The sequence below is a fragment of the Ooceraea biroi genome, chromosome 1, assembly GCF_003672135.1.
Source record: "Ooceraea biroi isolate clonal line C1 chromosome 1, Obir_v5.4, whole genome shotgun sequence".
NCBI classification, from domain to species: Eukaryota; Metazoa; Arthropoda; class Insecta; order Hymenoptera; family Formicidae; genus Ooceraea; species Ooceraea biroi.
The window spans coordinates 24,249,042-24,269,392 of record NC_039506.1 but is presented as its reverse complement, the minus strand read 5'-3'; the positions used below and the strand labels follow the sequence as shown (position 1 = coordinate 24,269,392).

General features: G+C 30.2%; 5 protein-coding genes across 7 annotated transcripts in view; 1 reads left to right on the top strand and 4 right to left on the bottom strand.

Moving 5' to 3' along the window:
- LOC105279368 (SAM and SH3 domain-containing protein 1) overlaps positions 1–20,351 on the top strand; it is a 332,254-nt gene that overhangs the window by 155,525 nt on the left and 156,378 nt on the right. The gene's annotated exons all lie outside the window — the stretch shown is intronic.
- LOC105279373 lies at positions 1,683–4,669 on the bottom strand. Its single transcript, XM_011339103.3, has 5 exons — positions 4,558–4,669; positions 4,254–4,340; positions 3,767–4,036; positions 3,212–3,367; positions 1,683–2,306 (listed from the first exon to the last, which is right to left on the bottom strand). Exons 1-5 carry the CDS (start codon positions 4,628–4,630, stop codon positions 2,155–2,157), a joined length of 738 nt encoding a protein of 245 aa, XP_011337405.1. The 5' UTR covers positions 4,631–4,669; the 3' UTR covers positions 1,683–2,154.
- LOC105279372 lies at positions 5,241–8,236 on the bottom strand. Its single transcript, XM_026972715.1, has 5 exons — positions 8,104–8,236; positions 7,782–7,868; positions 7,237–7,503; positions 6,725–6,877; positions 5,241–6,299 (listed from the first exon to the last, which is right to left on the bottom strand). The coding sequence occupies exons 1-5, from the start codon at positions 8,174–8,176 to the stop codon at positions 6,148–6,150; spliced, it is 732 nt and encodes a 243-aa protein (XP_026828516.1). The 5' UTR covers positions 8,177–8,236; the 3' UTR covers positions 5,241–6,147.
- Positions 8,639–12,751, bottom strand: LOC105279371. Its single transcript, XM_011339100.3, has 5 exons — positions 12,625–12,751; positions 11,757–11,843; positions 11,346–11,615; positions 10,235–10,387; positions 8,639–9,836 (listed from the first exon to the last, which is right to left on the bottom strand). The coding sequence occupies exons 1-5, from the start codon at positions 12,695–12,697 to the stop codon at positions 9,685–9,687; spliced, it is 735 nt and encodes a 244-aa protein (XP_011337402.1). The 5' UTR covers positions 12,698–12,751; the 3' UTR covers positions 8,639–9,684.
- LOC105279369 lies at positions 14,468–18,485 on the bottom strand. Of its 2 annotated transcripts, XM_011339099.3 has the most exons (6): positions 18,377–18,483; positions 18,129–18,208; positions 16,691–16,777; positions 16,147–16,416; positions 15,621–15,773; positions 14,468–15,218 (listed from the first exon to the last, which is right to left on the bottom strand). In XM_011339099.3, exons 3-6 carry the CDS (start codon positions 16,719–16,721, stop codon positions 15,067–15,069), a joined length of 606 nt encoding a protein of 201 aa, XP_011337401.1. In that variant the 5' UTR covers positions 16,722–16,777; positions 18,129–18,208; positions 18,377–18,483; the 3' UTR covers positions 14,468–15,066. The 2 variants fall into 2 exon arrangements, with proteins under 2 accessions (XP_011337401.1, XP_011337400.1); XM_011339098.2 differs by lacking the exon at positions 18,129–18,208 and having other exon boundaries at positions 18,377–18,485.

Below are 20,351 nucleotides of genomic sequence, written 5' to 3'. Positions count from 1 at the left end.
ATTTCTTTTTCCTTGCCATCAATCAAAGTCAATGGTTTTCTAATAATTTTCGTAACGGATAATTGATAATTGTGTGTAGAATATATATGGACATATTAAAATAAAAGAATTTATTATGTCGAAGAAATATTATATAGTGAATAAAAACTTTCATTATGATATTAGCATAAGAAGAAAGGTTGAAAGAAAGTTAGTTTCATTATTTCTGTAATAAATATACATGTAGATCATACATGTAGGTAATCTGAATTCATAACATATCCTTTTTTGCATGGTATATTTAACAAGAAATTATATTACGATTTGAATTTTCTAGTTCCCGGTTATGCAAATTGTTTTTATTCTTAACCCCTTTGGCGGCATTGACGCCATATGGCGTCCTTGTATTTTTTTCGATTGATTGGGCCGATCTTCATAAAACTTAGTACCCAAAAGCTTTTTGGGTCGCTGAATACGAATCCATAGTCAAAATTTCAAAATTCAAAATGACAGATCCAATATGGCGATCAAATATAATCATAAAATCAAAATTTGTTCGGAATGTTATTAAATCTGATATCTAAGAGTTTTTGGGACTGATGAATACGAATCTCAGATCACAATTCCAAAATTCAAAATGACGGACCCAATATTGCGGTCAAAAAAGCAAAATCTATCTGAGTGTTATGAAAACTGATATCCAAGAATTTTTTCAGTCGCTGAATTTGAGGTACAAAATTGCAAAATTCAAAATGTCGAACCCAATGAAGTGGCACAAAATAAATAAAAACTTTTTCACTAAGTTTTTGGATGCATCTTTCCAAAGATAGTTTGGGTTCCCAATTCTAAGATACAAATACTTGTCAGTTTTTCAATTGTTCTTAGATAGATTTGGTGTTTTGACCACCATATTGGATCCGCCATTTTGAATTATGAAATTTTGTATCTCAAATTCGTATTCAGCGGCTCAAAAACCCTTTAGATACCAGTTTTCATAACAAATAGATAGATTTTGGTTTTTTGACCGCCATATTGGATCGGCCATTTTGAATTATGAAATTTTGTACCTCAAATTCATATTTCGCGAGCCAAAAAATCCCTAAATACAAGGTGTCTTTAAAATCCGATTACTTTTTTTTTGGTGCCACCAGGGGCACAAACAGTGATATTCTATTTGCCGCTGAAGGGGTTAATCAGGAATGCTAACAAAAAATTGTCATTACAATGTAGAATAAAATATTGATGAAGTTATTTTAATCAGGCAAACTTCTTGAGTAATGTTGACAATCAAACATTGTACATGATTTTGCATACTCAACAGTTTTTTTAATATTAAGTTTGAAATTCACCGGTTTTGTGATTGCCAATAAATTACGAATGTGTACATTTTAATATACACTAATAGACTTTACTGCATTCTTACCAACGCAGCGAATCGTAAATCGCGTTTTATTATGCTATGTGACACAGAACTTATTATAGGATGCGACTATCACGGAACTATCATTACATTTACAATAACTTCAGAATCTTTATTTAGATTAAAAGACTCAATGCAGCTATTCTTTCATTTTTCTCAACTATCTATTCGGTTATATTTCGAGCTCAACGCTCGTAAGTTCCGAAACAGCAAACGGTATACATAATTATTATGCATAATTAAAATAATACTTATTTCAAGAATATAAATTTGCCACTTTTGATACATTGATTTTTTCTATCTTTTATTTCTCATTCTTATTTTACATCAATAGTGCATGTCGCATACTGTCGTGATGTAACTAACTCCCAATTATTTTATTGTTATTTTTACTATTTTCAAACTTGTTATTACTAAAATATGAGTATTAATTGCAGATAAATAATGATTAATATTAAGCACTGCTAGTACTTCACCAAAATTACAAATATCCTCGAATTTTTGCTAGTACGTTGAATTTGAAGTAATAAGCAGTAAGCAATATAAAGGCTTGATCCTTCTGTGTGAAGTGGTAATTGTTTCGTACACTTCACAAATGTTCTTGATACAGAATACTTATACACAAAAAGTTTCACTCTCTTTTTAGCTTTATGCAAGTGTCTCTTCGTACTGCACACAATATTTACAAAGTTGCATGCATTCTTAACGATCCCGTAAAGTCTGCTATTGTTGTGCGCTTAATAAATGTTTGAAGTTTACTTTGGAAATACTTTTGAGAAAGAAACCTTTGAGAATAACCTATTGGCCTTATCGATACACCAGGGCTCCCACGTATCGATGATCGTTGATGCCATTGCACGATACAGTATTGGCCAGTATTCGTTCACAAAGTCATCGATGAGTTTTTCTGTAAATGAGAATTTATGAATAAGAATGAGTTCCAGAGAAAATTACCGAAATGTATATGCATTAACTTTGTGTGTGTGTGTGTGTGTGTGTGCGCGCGCGCAATAAATATAAATTAAGAAAAATAAAACAAGGAATAATAGAATTTATTTTGTAAAATAAATTTCTGATATTAATAGAAGATACTGCAATTTATTTGATATTTTTCTATTTTTAAGGCAACGATAGATAATTTTCATATAGTAATTAATTCGAAATTCTAATGTGCAACATTTTTATATTATTGAATGATGTTTACAAAATTATCTCGAAGTATTGCCTAATTAGTACTGGCAAAGTAAAACGCGGTATAAACTTATTAAACTTGTTGATATAATTATAGAAGCTATCCTTGAATACAATAGGATGCACATGATTATGCAATTAGAGAATGACTAATTGATTAGTTTAAAACATTTTACATGTTATAAAAAGAAGAAAAAAAAGAAAACATCCTAAACACATTTGAAATATCTTGAAGATAATTAATAAAAATAATAAAAATTAATAAAAATGATTTTGACATATATATATATATATATATATATATATACATACATACACAAAATAATATAAAAAATAAACCTCAGCTTTTAATTAAAACATTTATCTAATCTCATTTGAATGATAACTTGAAGTTATTTTTGCGTGTATGACTGTTTCAGATAAAGTTTTAAGAAGAAATTCATAAGAATTTTTTTAATATAGATTATTTACATTGAGCATATTGAAACAGCTCTATTTGGATAATTTTGCGTGTATGAAAAAAATTATATTAATCGTAAGAAGAAAAAATAAAGCTTATATTTGACGTTAATTCGATACTTTTACTATATATATATATATATATATATCGATAATACTTACCGATTTCTTCGCTATCCACTATACCAGACGTGTTCATCTTCAAAGTTGTAATTGTCGGAATTGCCCGATACTGTTCTACGATCCATTTGTCATCTTTTACATGACCCGTTATAATCCATTTCGATTTAATGCCTGTCATAGTTACGTTGTAGTGTCCTGTTGCATGTATTACAATATTAGTGTAAAATGCGATATAGTTTTTAAACATAAAACAGTAATAATTAATAACTTATTAAAAAAACTTAATTATCTCTAGACGTACTTAATGATTAAAGATTATTTGAATAACTATAAATGCAATTATATCTATCTGTGCTAAATTAATATTTAATAAATATTTGGCACCATTACAATCGTGATCATCTTGATTGTTGCATAATTATATTGTAATAAGAAAGTTTTAAACTGATCTTTCATCGAATATTTCATCGTAATGAGAATCGAAAGTTGGAAGTGTAATTTAACTCGTGTGATTAATCTTTCTATATCATAAATAATATATCCCACAACGGATTTGTACATTGTAGAATTTATCCATAAGATTTCTTTTTGTACCTGTGCTATTTAATCTAAACGGTCCCACAGATCCGATCGTTTTAATAGTGCCCCAACTGAATGCCTTTGGCATCAAGAAGTCAACTTCCAAGCGAAAGACATCCTTGTCTAAAAAATGTGCTTTCACGGCCGTGAAACGTATGTCTTTAAGACCAATCATAGTAATATTAGTCACCTCGATATCTGCACGTATTTCGCCGGCATCATAAATAGCGTGATGATTCTCGTAAAACATTGGATCCATCGATGGAAAGTTTAATTCCGGAAGTCCTGTCAAGATTAATATAAACTAATGTTACTACTGATCAATTAGTATATTAAAGACCCTTAATCAGAGAAAAGGTTTTACCGAGGGTTTTACGTTTTTTACTCAGATTGAATGAAATTTGAGTTCATAAATTTGTGGTATCTTATTTACTAAATGCTTGCACAAAATGTATAATAATAATCGAAGTGCTAACTCTTTAATTATTGTGAAGATGGGTACCTTGAGCAATTCGTGGCCATGCCTCCTGTGTTGCGTCTTTTAAACAGGTAGAATAATCCGCTGCATCTTGATGGCATGTGTTTACAGCTGAATAAAAATAAATCTCGAGTAAAATAGTAGAAGAAGAAATAAAAATTGTACGATTTATCTGAAGTGTGATCAATTATAATTTGCAAAGTAAACATACTATGTTATGTTTATTATTAATTATTCAATAGAAATTTCCTCTTTATTTTTTCGTAGTTTTTGATATATTGAGTGGAAAGCGTCGCTAAAATAAAAACAATTCTCGAAGATTACTTACGAAGCGTGAGTTCTTCCGCCACACACAATTCGAATGCTATGATGCTAATTAGACTAAGCATGCGAAGTACCATCCTGACTAAAGTTCTGGTGTGAATGATTTGGCTCTTTGTTAGGAACTGCTTTTATAAAATCTCGAGACTTGTTTCTTGCAACATATTATAAAATTGCATATTATTAAGGTCTGTCTAAACAACAGGAAGAAAAAGATGTTGAAACTAGAAGATAGTGAATAAGAAGAAGTTAGCAAATAATAAATTATTGATGACTTAAGATGACAAAAAAGAATACACATTTTATCTTCTTAAATGTCTACGTCATTTAAGTGGTACTGTTTAGTGATAATTGGAATACATATGTATAATTAAATGTGTTTAATTAAAGGGAATATAAAGAAGATAAAAACTTTATTACGTCAAGGAATGTTGGAGATAATAAAAAAATTGCAATACTGGAATGAATTTTTAATTATACTATATATACGTATAGTATATTATCTATGATACATGAATATATGTATTCTATATTCTATAATATATATATTTTGAACTTATATAATGCATTACTTTTTCTCTATGATGTATTTAACATCGAATTTAAATAAAAATTAGAGTTTGTTTTAGTTCTTGATCGTGAAAATTGTTGTCGTTATCGTTGATCAATGATGTTAACAACAATATGTTATCACAGAAAGAAAATAATGTTTATTTTAATTAGATAAATTTCTTGTAAACTTATAAGCGAGAAAAATATTCTGCAAGCTCAGCAGTTTTTTTATATAATTGCATGAAGCCTCATCTGTTTTTCTGATTACGAATAAATTAGGAGCATGTGTATACTTAATATACACTGTACGTTTATAGAGCTATGTATTATAATATTATATAACAAGCCGGAACACATAATAACACAGGTAACTTTTTCTCGTGAAATACAACACAGCATTATGCGACTATCGTTTACAATGCTTTAATAATCATTATTCAGATCAACAGATTGTAAGAAAGCATAACTTTATATTTTTCTCGAGTCTTTATTCAGACATAATTCTAGCGCGAAACTTGCAAGCTCCACAGTAGTAAACGATGCAAATAATTACAAAATTATATGTCTTGACAATGTAAATTTATCACTACTGATCATTCGATTTTTTATCGAGCTCTCTTATAATTATATTAGTAGTATACGATGATTCTTAATCTGTAATAAATTCTTAAGTATTATTTTGCTACTTTTACTATTTCCAACTATGAGTTGGAAAGGTTGAGAAGATATTCATCTTTACATTCTTACATTAGGAGTGACCAATGCTCGCTCTGCACATAAATTTTGATTGTGGTTTTTGTTGTTATTTTTATTGTTATCAAAAAAGCATTATAATTATTAAATTTCAATTTGTTATAATTTGTTAATAACTTTATAATATTTATCTTGTAATACTTATCTTAATAATTATCTTTTGATAGTTACTTAAAATAATCATTTTCATGGCTTGCCATAGACAATATAACGTAATTGGAGTTACCTCTCCTATAATTTATAATTATCTGCAAAACTGTCAGTGCTCTATTCTTAATAAATGCTTATTTTTTTATGTTGGCTGTGCTTGAAAGAAGAAAATCTTGGACATCCAGCGATTGATCAAATCGATCAGCCACGGTTCTAGCCTACTGATCGCTGATGATGTTATTCCTTGATAATATGCGGGCCAATTTTCGTTTATGAATTGCACGGCAAAATCATCTGTAAATATAAAAATTGTATGATTGATGTGTTCAAGGAAAGATAAATAATTGTAATATACAAGATAAATATCGTAATACAATGCTTGAAGAACGGCAAAATAAAAACGAGTCTGATAAGGAATCAATTTGTAAAATAGTTTTCCGGTATTGTAAAAGAAAACCAAATTTGTACTTCTTATTTCATTTATATTGTTTATTTAATTTCTTCTAAGTGTATAGAAACAATTAAGTATTTCTTATTACTCATGGTTTAATTTTGATAAACGATTCTGTAATGTGAATATATTATGTGTATGGTGCAATGTATATTATAACAATATCATTCCGCATAAATACATACATATGTGTAATTTGTTTCAAGATATTTAACAAGAAGAGAAACAAAACAATGTGTAGGATTCAATAAATTAGTTCAATACTTACTGAGTTCTTTGCTCCTAAGCAATTTGAAGTATATCTTCAGATTACCAATTTCCGGAACAATATTAAAATGTTCTATAATTACTTTATCATTTACTATGTTTCCTGTTGTATTACATGTTGCTTTGACATCTATTATGGATAAGTTGAACTTTTCTGTCGCATAAATTATAAAAACAATGTAAATACAATAAAGTAGTTTTCAAAAATTGTATGGTAATTAAACAATCACAAAAGAAATCATGATTATTCATAGGAATAAATTTGGAAATGAATTATTGAAACAGCAGTTTAAATTTTATATTTTTTAGAGGCGCTTTACATATTTTATTTATGACTAAATATTTATATTATATATATAATAAATATGTAAGAGTATTTTAATTATCTGAATTTACTGATATTAAAATTATGATGAAAGAAGTTTTTATTGCATTCTTATTCAAAATTGAAAGCGTACTTTAACACACGATTAATTTTTTGGCATATTGCACAAAATTTGTTCATTTTTTTACCTGGGTTTGTATCCATTCTGAATGGACCTAAATTACCCTTCACTGCCATGATTCCTTCAAGATATAATTTTGGTATATCTAAATCGAGTTCTATTCGAAAACGGTCACCAAAAAAATGTGATCTCACATCCAAGATACGAGTTTTCGCCAAACCCACCGCTGTACTATTGGATACGGTAATGTCAGCATTTAAAGAGTTACTTTCGAATGATGCACGATAATGATAAATAAGTGGATCCAAACTTGGAAAATCAAATTCTGGAAAACCTATACGGATAAATATATTAATTGACTATCAATTTTTTTTAATTTTAGTTTCCCTTAATCAAAAAATTCTCTTATATTTTTTACTCGGATAGAATTCAATCAGTCTCTCAATTTATCATGACTGTCTTACTAAACGTTTCAAAATCAAATATAAAAATCGGAATAATAATTGCTTTGAGGATGAATACATTTCAATTCGTAATATATTATTTTCTAAACGTTAGGACAAATTTAACAAAACTCAAAGTGCTAAAAGTAACTGTTTTAAAGACAAGTACCTTGAGCTAATCGCGACCATGCTTCTTGCAAGCCGCGTTTCAAGCAGACAGAAAAATCAGGTGAATCTTGATGACATGTGGTTACAGCTGTAGATAAAATTAAAATAGAATAAAATAGTAGATGCCTGAATAAAAGTTGCGCGAATTACATAAAGGATGATTTATTTACAATTTGAAAAGAAAGAGTGAACATGTATTTATATATTATGCGTCTATTATTAATTGCTCTCACACTTATGACATTTTTACTTTTTACATCATTTCGATTACCGTCATTTGTAAAATAACAGTGAAATAAGGAATATTCTCAATGGATACTTACGAAGCGGGAGTTGCTGTGCCACGCACAATTCGAACGCTATGAAACTAATTAAACTAAACACGCGAAGTATCATTTTGCCCAAAGTACAGACAAAGTGCAAACTGTGAATGCTACGACTGCTTGTTATGAGGATTGCTTTTATATAGTCCCGGGTATCAAGATTTATTAGAGTTTGTTGTAGAATCATATTAATGCATTTCAAAAGACAGGAACAAAAGAAATGTTAGAAGTGTCAATGAAAAATGACATTAAATTATTCGTTACTTTAGATGACAATAAAAAACATTCTTTATCTTCTTGATTATAATGATAGAAAGCGTGCGTCATTTAAATCCTCTTTTAAATAATGATTGTAAGAGAAAATATATATGTGTTGATATATTTAAAAAGCGCTAATGACGGATAAGAAATCAGTTATGTAGCAACGATTTAATGATTTACTGAACAAAAAATAAGTTCAAAAATAATTTATAGTATTAGCATACGAATAAATTATAGTTTTACATTAATTAATAAGTTATATATTACATCTTTATAATATATAAAACATATATGTATTCCAAACTCATAATAACTTTTCTATTGTCTGTAGCACATTTAACAGATAATCGATGTGAGAATCGAAATCTTTAATTTTTGAACAAGCGCATTATTATCGTCCTCGCCGATCAGTGATTTGAATGATAACATTTGAGTGATAACAAATTGTGTTTTATGAGTGTAAGTGACGTGGAAGTAGTGATCATGCAGTTTCAAATAAACTTATTAATCAATCTTGAGCGGCAACAACATTCCATCACACTTCTGCTCTCAGCAATTTTTTGTATATTAAGCCCGAAGTCTCACGTGTTTTTATGCTTATGACTAAACTACAAGTGAATGCATATCTTAAAACATTCTATTTAACATTCTATACAATGTTCTAATACAACATGCACATTACATCTTCTTACTGTCATGCGATTATTGCCGCGTTTGTAATAATTTAAAAAATCATTTTTAAGTTCAGCAAGTTAAAACAAATATTTCTTCACTTTATTCATATTTCTTTGATGATATATCTAACGCAAAGTTTGTAACTCAAAACAGCATATGCTATGTATAACTTCAACGATCTTGATATGTATAATGTCGAATCTATAATCCTGAGTAGCTACCAAAAGCTTATAACCGGTACTCGTTATTTATTAAAAAGTTATTAACAATGTAAGTTTATTGAATAAACTGTAATTTTCTAACTATTGGTTGGATTAAGACGGTATTTATCTTTACATTCCTATATTAGAAGTGGCCTCCGCTTTTCCCTTTGTCTACACCTACACATTTATTATGCTTTGATTTTGGTTTTTGTTGTTATCTTTATTGTTACATTTATCGAAAAAGCATTACGATTGTAAAACTTCAGTTTATTATATTTTATTAATAGCTTTTTAATAGGTAACAAGTACCGGCTATATATAGGTACTTTTAGGTAGTTACTCAAGCTTATCATATAGACAACATAAGGTCATTGATACTCTCCTATAATACATAATTATCTGCAAAACTGTCAGTGCTTCATGCTTAATAAATGTTTGGATTTTACGTCGGGATTGTTTGGGAGAAGGAATATTGAGAAATCAAGCGATTGGCTAAATCAGACGCCCAGATATCTATTTGGTCAAACAATGTCGGTGATACTGCTCGATAATATGTTGGCCAATATTCGTTCATGAATTGCACAGCGAGATCATCTGTAAATATAGACATTTACTGTGTAAGTGATGTGTTCAAGAAAATGTGCCTTAATATATTCGTAATGCAAATGCGTGAAGAAAGGCAAAATGGAAAGAGATCTGATAAGGAATCATTTTGTAAAGTAGTTTTCTATATTGTAAGACAAAACCAAATTTATACTCCTGATCTAACTTAATCTGTGTTTATAGAAACAATTAAGTATTTCTTACTACTCATGACTTAATTTTGATATGCGTCTCTGTAATGTGAATATATTATGTGTATAATATATATAGAGCAATATATTATACGTACAATTACATTGTATATAAATAAATTGCATGTAATCGATTTCAGGATATTTAACAGGAAGGGAAACGAGAAGATGTATCAAGTTCAATATATTACTACTTACTGATTTCTTTGCTGTCGAGCAATTCGAAGTATACCTTCATGGTACCAATTTGTGGAATAACATAAAAATGTTCTACAACCCATCTATCATTTATTACGGGTCCTATTATATTACACGTTACTCTGATATTTGTTATAGTTAATTTAAACGGTCCTGTGAATTATAAAAGCGGTATAAATATAATCAAATAGTTTTCAAATATAATATGATAATTAAACAATCATAAAGCAATCATGATTATTTACAGGAATAAATATAAGAAGAAATTATTGAAACAGTAATTGTAAATGTCAGATAAATATTTTCTTCGATCAAACCTGGCTAACATATGCTAGATGGTCAGCAATAGATAAACTAAAATCTCTGCTTTTTTCAAACGCGATATACTGCACGCCGACGGGATTTATCTATTGCTGACCATCTAACGTCTATTAAGCTGACACAGCCACTTTAGCACAATCAAATAAAACATTCATAGAAATTTAGTGCTCTTTTGTTGCTAATTTGTTGCTCTATTCCGGATTTTGTTGCTGCAGCCATTTCTTAAATCACAGTGGCTGTGCTAGCTTAAGTTTAAAGTTAGCACAGCCACTGTGATTTAAGAAATGGCTGCAGCAACAAAATCCGGAATAGAGCAACAAATTAGCAACAAAAGAGCACTAAATTTCTATGAATGTTTTATTTGATTGTGCTAAAGTGGCTGTGTCAGCTTAATAGACGTGACCATCTAGCATATGTTAGCCAGGTTTGATGGAAGAAAATATTTATCTGACATATGAAATTGACTGGCGATTAATAATATTTCAAAGTAATTGTAAATTTTAATTAAATGGTTTAGACACTTTTTACATATTTTATTTATGACTTAAAATACATGTATATATTTATAATATAAATATTGCAGTTTTTGCTATTAAATGAGAATAGCAAAAACCGCAATTATTTTTGAACCAGCTCTATATAATTTTCGAGAGTATTTTAATTACTTAATTAATTGATATCTACTAAAAATATGATAAGAGAAGTTTTTGATTAATTTTATTCTTATTGAAAATCGAAAGCGTAATTTAACGCGTGATTAATTTTTTGCACAAAATTTATTTAGTTTTACCTTGATTTGTAGTTACTCTAAATGGGCCCAAATTACCCGTCCCTTCCATACTGCCTTCAGCATACAATTGCGGTATATGTACATCGATTTCTATTTGAAAGCCGTCATCGAGAAAGTATGGTCTCGCATCCAAGATACGAATCTTTGCCAAACCCATCAGTGTAATATTGATTAGAGTAAAATCTACTTTTATGGTGTCACTATTGTATGATACTTCGAAATATTCTTTTTTTAATGGCTCCAAACATGGGAAATCGATTTCTGGAAACCCTATACAGATGGAAAGTATTAATATGGCTATCAATCTTTTAATATTTCAAAGTTCTCCCAAAATTACATTTTATTTATTAAGCATCGGGCAAAGTTTCTTTAAATCAAAATGCTAAAATTAATCGCTTTAAAGACGAGTACCTTGAATTATTCGCGGCCATGCTTCTTGCACCTCGCGCTTCGCGCAGGCAAAGAAGTCGGTCGAATTTCGGTGACATATGATTACAGCTGAATAAAATTAAAATAGATTAAAATATCAGATGCTTAAAGAAAAGTTTCGTGCGTTATTTGAAAGATTATTCATATATAATTTAAAAAGTAGACATGTATTATGTACTCTCTAAAGTTTTGGGAGTGAAAATCCGGCCGATTTTCACTCTAATCATGGAGTTACTGACCAGTTCACTCCTATGGAGTAAATATTCACTCCAATAGAGTGACTTCATACACTTTAAGATAAAAAGTGAAGAGTTTCACTCTTATTTTTAAATTGAAGACATAAGCGCTCCAAACTTCGCTCTGTTTAGAGTGAAATTGCCTTCCCATTTCCCGGTTCTGCGTGTTCAGAAGGTTTTAGGTTAGAATATCACATAGGCCGCGAAGACAAAGCTGATCAGTGAGCGCTCAGTGATTTTTCATTACGATATATTTTCATTGGTTTCTGCACTTGAATCCAACGAAGATCTAAAGGCAAGAACTAATTATAGATTAAAAAATCACTGAGTGTTCACTGATTAGTTTTATTTTATGAAATATGACACTCTTTTCAGAGTTGAAGAATCACTCCAAATAAGCGTGAATAACTTTACTCTTTTAAAAAGGTGAAATTTCACTCTTTTCGACTGGCAGTATTTTCATTATTGCTTGTAGTGACATCTCACTCCAAGAAATTTAGAGAGTATCTATTATTAATTCCTCATAATATGATATTTTTATTTTCTCGATTATTTCGATCATTATCCTTTCTAAAATAATAATGAAATGAAAAGAACTTTCGAAGAACACTTACGAATCGTGTGTTCCTGTGTCACGCACAATTCGAACGTTATGAAGCTGATTAAACTAAACACACGAAGTATCATTTTGTCGTAAGTTCCTGCGAATGCTCCGACTGCTTGTCATGAAGATTGCCTTTATATAGTCTCCTATCAAGATTTATCAGGGTTTGTTGTGGAAGCATAGTAATGCAATTCTAAACACAGTAACAAAAAGATGTTAGAAGTATCAATCGCGAATACTATTATATTCGTAACTTCAGACGATAATAAGAAACACACTTTATCTTTTTTCTGATCATCCCGACTGAAAGCATGCATCATTTAAATTCATTTTTAATAATAATTGTAAGAAATATGTGTATGAAATATTAATATATTTAAAAAAGCATAAAAGAACATAAGAAATCTGCTATGTACAGAAAAATTTACTAAACGAAAAATAAGTTTAATGGTATAAGTTCTAGTATAGCATTAGCATATGAAAGAATTTTAGTTTTATGGCATATTATTTCTTTATGATATATCAAACATACATATGTAAGAATATAGTATTTATAAATATAGTATATTTTCTCTTATCTGTAGCATATGTAACGAAAAATTAATGTAAGGATGGACATTTTTTAATTCCTGATTAAGGGGTAACGCCACTCTAGCGCCCGGAAAAACAGCCTAATTTTTTATGGGAATATAATGAATGGAATACAAAATCCGTTTAAAGGCCTTTATTGTACATACTTTGAAGTGTATTTACAAATTTTTATTGAATTTTTTTACAAAATGGCGGCGCCAGAGCTCAGCCTCTTCTCACAGATAGTGTTCCGCGGCCGGAAAGATTTCTCCTCCAATTTTTGACCTGGAACAAAAAACTAAACATTTTTGAGTCTTATATAAGGTTAGCTCGGGAACTACGTACGGAAATTAAAAAATACCGTTTTTTGTAAAACTGACGCACGTTTGAACAAAAAGTTTTTTTTACCTAAAAATGAAACTTTTTGTTCAAACGTGCGTCAGTTTTACAAAAAACGGTATTTTTTAATTTCCGTACGTACTTCCCGAGCTAACCTTATATAAGACTCAAAAATGTTTAGTTTTTTGTTCCAGGTCAAAAATTGGAGGAGAAATCTTTCCGGCCGCGGAACACTATCTGTGAGAAGAGGCTGAGCTCTGGCGCCGCCATTTTGTAAAAAAATTCAATAAAAATTTGTAAATACACTTCAAAGTATGTACAATAAAGGCCTTTAAACGGATTTTGTATTCCATTCATTATATTCCCATAAAAAATTATCAAAATTAGGCTGTTTTTCCGGGCGCTAGAGTGGCGTTACCCCTTAAGCAAATTGTCGTCGTCACCGATCAGTGACTTTAATATTATTACATTATTAGTGTGAAAGAGGAAATAGAGAAATGCAGAGCACTTTTAATCAAATAAACTTATTAAGAAATCTGTAGCAACAACAGCTTCACAATTCTGCAGTCAATTTGTTGTATATTAAGTCTGACGTCTCCCTTTTTTTGTGATTATGAGTAAATTACAAGTGACTGCTTATTTAATATGCTATATATTTATAACGTGCTATGTTATAATACACTGCGTTATAAATCGCAATACACAATCACGCGATTATCTCGCATTTATATAGGCAATAGTCTGCAATTGTCCTGTTTACAATAATTTATTATAAAAATCTACATTTTCAGTACAACAAGTTGAAAGAAATATTCCTTCACTTTTTTCACATTTATTCGGTCATATATTCAACGCGGAGCTTGCAACTCAAAACAGCAAACGATATGCATAATTATACAGTAACCTAATTTAAAAATATAAATTTGCCACTTTTGACAGGCTAATTTTTACTATTCTTTAATTCCTCATTTTTTTCCGTATAGTACGACAAGTCTGATAAGGTCGTAGTGTAATAAATTTCATATTATTTTATTCTTACTTTGGTAATTATGCATTACAGGAAAGACAGCTTCAATGATCTTTATATGTGTATATTGTCGTGTCTACAATCCTGAGTAGTTACCAAAAGCTTATATCCGGTGCTCGCTGTTTATTAACAAGTTATTAGCAATGTAAGTTTATTGAATAAACCGCAATTTTCTAACTATTGGTTGAATTGAGAGGGTATTTATCTTTGCATTCCTATATTAGGAGTGGCCTTCGCTTTTCCCTTTGCTCACACGTTTATTATGCTCTAATTTTGGTTTTTGTTGTTTATCTTTATTATTACATTTATCGAAAACGCATTACAATTGTCAAACTTCAATTTGTTATATTTCGTTAATAACTTTGTAATAGATGGGGGGGACCGTCGGCTAGGTATCGTTTGATAGTTACTCAGGCTTGTCATATAGTCAACATAAGGTCATTGGTACTGTCTCCCCTATAATGCATAATTACTTGCAAAACTATCAGTGTTTTATGCTTAATAAGTGTTTGGATTTTATGTTGGCACTGCATCAGAGAAGGGAATCCGAGAGGAAAAGCGATTGGCTAACTCGGACAGCCACTCATCTATCTTGTCTAACACTGTCGATGATACTGCTCGATAATATGTTGGCCAATATTCGTTCATGAATTGCACAGCGAGATCATCTGTAAATATAGACATTTACTGTGTAAGTAATGTGTTCAAGAAAGCTGAAATAAATTCGTAATGCAAATGCTTGAAAAAGGTGAAATAAAAAGAGATCTGATAAGCAATTACTTTGTAAAGTCATTTTTCGGTATCGTAAAACTAAACCAAATTTATTTTCTCGATTTAACTTATTCTGAGTTGACAGAAATAATTAAATAGTTTTTATTACTCATGACTTAATTTTGATATGCGACTCTGTCATGTGAATATATTATATATTATGTGTATAGAACAATATATATTATACTTACAATTACATTGTATATAAATAAATTGTAATCTAATCTATTTCAGGATATTTAACAGGAAGGGAAATGAGATGTGTCAAGTTCAATAAATCTTTCAATAGTCATACTTACTGATTTCTTTGCTCTCGAACAATTCGAAGTATACCTTCATGGTACCAATTTGTGGATTAACATAAAAATGTTCTACAACCCATCTATCATTTATTACGGGTCCTATCATATTACACGTTACTCTGATATTTGTTATAGTTAAGTTGAACGGTCCTGTAAATTATAAAAGCGATATAAATATAATTAGTTTTCAAACATAATATGACAATTAAACAATTAAAAAACAATTATGATTATTCATAGGTATAAATATAAGAAGAAATTAGTGAAATGGTAACTGTAAATTTTAATTAAATATTAGATGCGTTTTGTATATTTTACTTATGACTCAATACGTGTGTTTATATGTCTGTACATATATGTATATCATGATAGTGGTACATATATGTATATACACTATAAATTCGAGTAATTAAAATGCTCAAAAGTGACAAACACGCGCGCGCGTATATGCATATATATAAATAGTGCAATTTAACACGTGATTAATTTTTTGTTACTTTACATAAAATTTATTTATTTTTACCTTGATTTATAGTCAAACCAAGTGGGCCAATATTACCCTTCACTTTCAAAATGCCTTCAGTGTACAGTTTTGGTACATGTATATCAATTTCTATTTGAAAGCCGTCATCGAAAAAGTGTGGTCTCACATCCAAAATACGAGTTTTCGCAAAACCCACTGTTGTAGTATTAATTATAGTAATGTCCACGTTTATGGAGCCACTATTGTATGATAGTTGAAAATGTTCGTTTTTTAATGGTTCCAATCGTGGAAAATCGATTTCTGTAAACCCTATATAGATAAAATGTATTAATATCACTGTCAGTCTTTTAATATTTTAAACTTCTCCTAAATCAGATGATTATTTTATATTTTTTAATTGAACCGGATAGAATTCAATCAGTCTCTAAATTTTCCTGACGTACTACTAAGCGTTTGGGAAATATCGGAATAATAATTACTTTAAGGACGTGTATATTTAAATTGATGATACGTTATTTACTAAGCGTCGGACAAAGTTTCTTTAAATCAAAATGCTAAAATTAATCGCTGTGAAGACAAGTACCTTGAATAAATCGCGGCCATACATCTTGCATCCCGCGCTTCAAGCACGCAGAGAAGTCGCTTGAATTTCGGTGACATATGACTACAGCTGAATAAAATTAAAATAGATTAAAATAGATTAAATTAAAATAGATTAAAATAGATTAAATTAAAATAGATTAAAATATTACACGCTTAAAGAAAAGTTTTACGCATAACTTGAATGATTCAAGTATAATTTAAAAAGCAGGCATGTATTATATGATTATTATTAATTATTCATACACAATAAAGTATTTTTATTTTCTTAATTATTTCGATCATTATTATTTGTAAAATAACAGTGAGATAAAGAGAATTCTCGATGAACACCTGCGAATCATGAGTTCCTGTGTCATGCACAACGTTATATTCGAACATTATGAAACTGATTAGACTAAACAGGCGAAATATCATTTTGTCGACAGTTCCTGCGAATACTGCGACTATTCGTTATGAGGGAGGGAAAGAGGATTGCCTTTATATAGTTTCGAATATCAAGATTTATCGTTGTGGAAGCATATTAATGCATTTCGAAGTAACAAATAGAAGTGTCAATCTCGAATGTCATTATATTCGTAACCTCAGATGATAATGAGAAACATGCTTCATCTTTTTCTATCATTCTGATGAAAAGCATGCGTCATTTAAATTAACAATAATCTGCAATAATCACATTTAAAATGACTTATTATAGAAATCCGTGTTTTCAGTACAAGTTGAAAGAAATATTCCTTTACTTTTTTCACGTTTATTCAGTCATATGTCCAACGTAGATCCAACGTGATTCAAGACAGCATATGATATGTATAATTATAAAGTAATCTATTTGGAAATTTAAGCTTAATATTTTTAATAGGTTAATTTTTTAATGTTTTAAATTTTTACTATTTTTTATTTCCCTTAATTTTTATTAATTATTTAGTTATTATTTTACATGCTGATGTCAACATTGTATAAGTGTCAAAAAGTCATAGTGTAATAAATTTTATATTATTTTATTTATTTCACTTATTTTATATTATTACTTTTAATATTCTTAAAATTTTATTATTAAAACTATTTCCAGAATTATTATTATGATTAAGACTTGAAAATGAAGCGGAGATAAAAATTGATCAGTTTTAAGTCATTAGATCATCGAAACTTCAAATAACGGCGTAGTGAACTAGTGAGTAATGTTTTACACTTGAAACAGAAACTTGCGAGCTACAAAAAAATCGTTCTTTTTGCTGGATTTTGTTTTACAATCTTTTCAGACACTCCTTAATTTAATTTGATTTAATTCAATTTATAATAAACAGAATCCAGACAGAATTCCATAGTATAATAATAGACTTAAAATCTTATTTTGTGTTTTATGCAATATAAGTATCTCTTCATATTGTATAATATGTTTACGATGCTGATTATATTTTTACCGCCGCACGAATTTGCAAAACTGGCAGTGCTTTATACTTAATCATCGCAATCATCAATATTTGGTGGCATGCAATTATAGCTGTGAACAGAAATGAAAATCGGATAAAATAGAATATATGATTAATGTTTTATTTGCATTATTTTAGTGAGATCGTTTTTCATGGTCCATTTGTTATCGAGTGCTCACAAGAAAAATCTCTATTTCGTTCACGTACAACAGTACAAAGAAGTCTTCGACAATACTTACGAAGTTCTTGTGCTACGCACAATCCAACTAACGTTATAACACAAAGTATAGCGAATGCGAATCTCATCGTGTCTGTAGTTCCTACGATTAGTCCGAACGCTATTTCAAGATCAGTCTTATATAGATTCCACTCCAAGGCTATTTTAACATATAGTATTATGTATTATTAATGCACCTTGAGATATAAGATAAACAGTGGGAAATACAGTACTGGCCACAAATATATCACCTTTTGGTTTTTTGAGCATAACTTGGCGAAAATGCGATTTTGGCAAATCAATAAATGATCGAAAATCGTGATATGTAACCTCATATCATGCACATAATCTGTCAGTTATGTATTGTATACGTTTGAGTATTACTTATTCAATTGTCTGACAAAAGTTATGATCAAGAATCACAAAAAGGTGTTATACTTTTGGCAGGTACTGTAGTCGTCAGACGAGTTAATTTATCGTTCAAAGGAAGATGAAGAAAAATACGTCGTCAGTTACATGCAAAACATTACTATGGTATTAAAATACATGCGCATAAATCTGTGACGCTTGCAGTTTTGCAATGCCAATATGTGAAAGATTATATATTTTTGTCTTATAATGTTTCTTGTTGTTTTCTTATGCAATGTAATAGCCTTCACGTCGTCCGTTGAATGGCTTAAAAAATCTTTATTCAGACCAACAAGTTGGAAGAAGATATCTTTTATTTTCTTGTGAAGGTTGTTTAGTGAACTGTGTTCTCAACGACAAATATGCGAGTCTCGAGACGTCAAATGATACACGTAATTATAGAATTGCACGTAATTATAGATTTTGAAACTTTCAGTAGGCTGATTCGCTATTCCTTACTTTTTCCTTTATTACTTTTTACGTTAGCAGCGTCGTGTACATTAATCACAGATATAAATTATTTGATTATTAGTTGAAGCAAGTTGAGTAAAGTTCCTTTTTTTACTAATATTGTATTTGTTGGATGAAATTCACTGGTTACACAATTATTTAATTTAAACACAGTTTACAGTTGAGTGCATCGTCAAGTTAATTCGCACAACGAGTCGATATATTATAGCTGAATTACAAATTCTGGTCACTCGCAATCAAAGATAATGAAATAAGAATTATACTGGTGGTTTCTTGAGTTGCTGTCGCTAACGAGGTTCGAACGACACTATTCGGTAGTGGATTCGTTAGGAGCGGGTAGATATGTATCAAAACAAGGTGATTCGTCGCTTACATTCTAAATAGAATCAACAGTATTCTTTCTTTAAGTATAATTAGAAAATATTGTATTTTTCCTTTACGTATAATTAGAAAATTAATTATTCATGGTAATAACATGAATATACCTTAATTTTACATGAAATTAAAATGAGTTACACATTATTCACTCTAATAATAGTCACGGTACCTCGTGTATCTGGCAAGAAATTTGACGAAAAAGAAATACATGGCATCGCCGGGGCAAGCGCCGCGGCAAGTGCGCGTGACGCGTCGCTGAAAGTTCAAGCTAAAGGGATAAATTTCCATCTCGTGCCGCAACGCACGTAGGGCGGATCTATTTTACGAAGAATTTCTATTTGGCGTTGTGGGAGGGAGCAGGAGGGGGATGGAGGGTCTGTGTGCCATTGTGTTTATCTCCACTTTTCGCTTACTGACTACGGAAAGAGCCGACTCGAGTGGAAAATGGAAAGTCAAACAGGCAAGCAGGGAGAACGCGATTCCCGTACACGTCTAAGGACAGGCAAACTTCCGACCCCTTTCGCTCTCGGGCGCGTTAAGCGGCCTCGCGAGCAGCCTCGCATATAATTTAGATTATTCGGAATGTCGTTGTTGTGCGTCAACCGAAAGAACGCGAATCTAACCCCGAGATTCCTCGTTACGTTCAGTAAAATCGTCCGTCGAATCGAAAGAAGCGGCAAAGGTGAACGGGAAAGTCCGCGCGTCTATAGGTGGACCAAAGTCTACGACTTTGTCTTTTT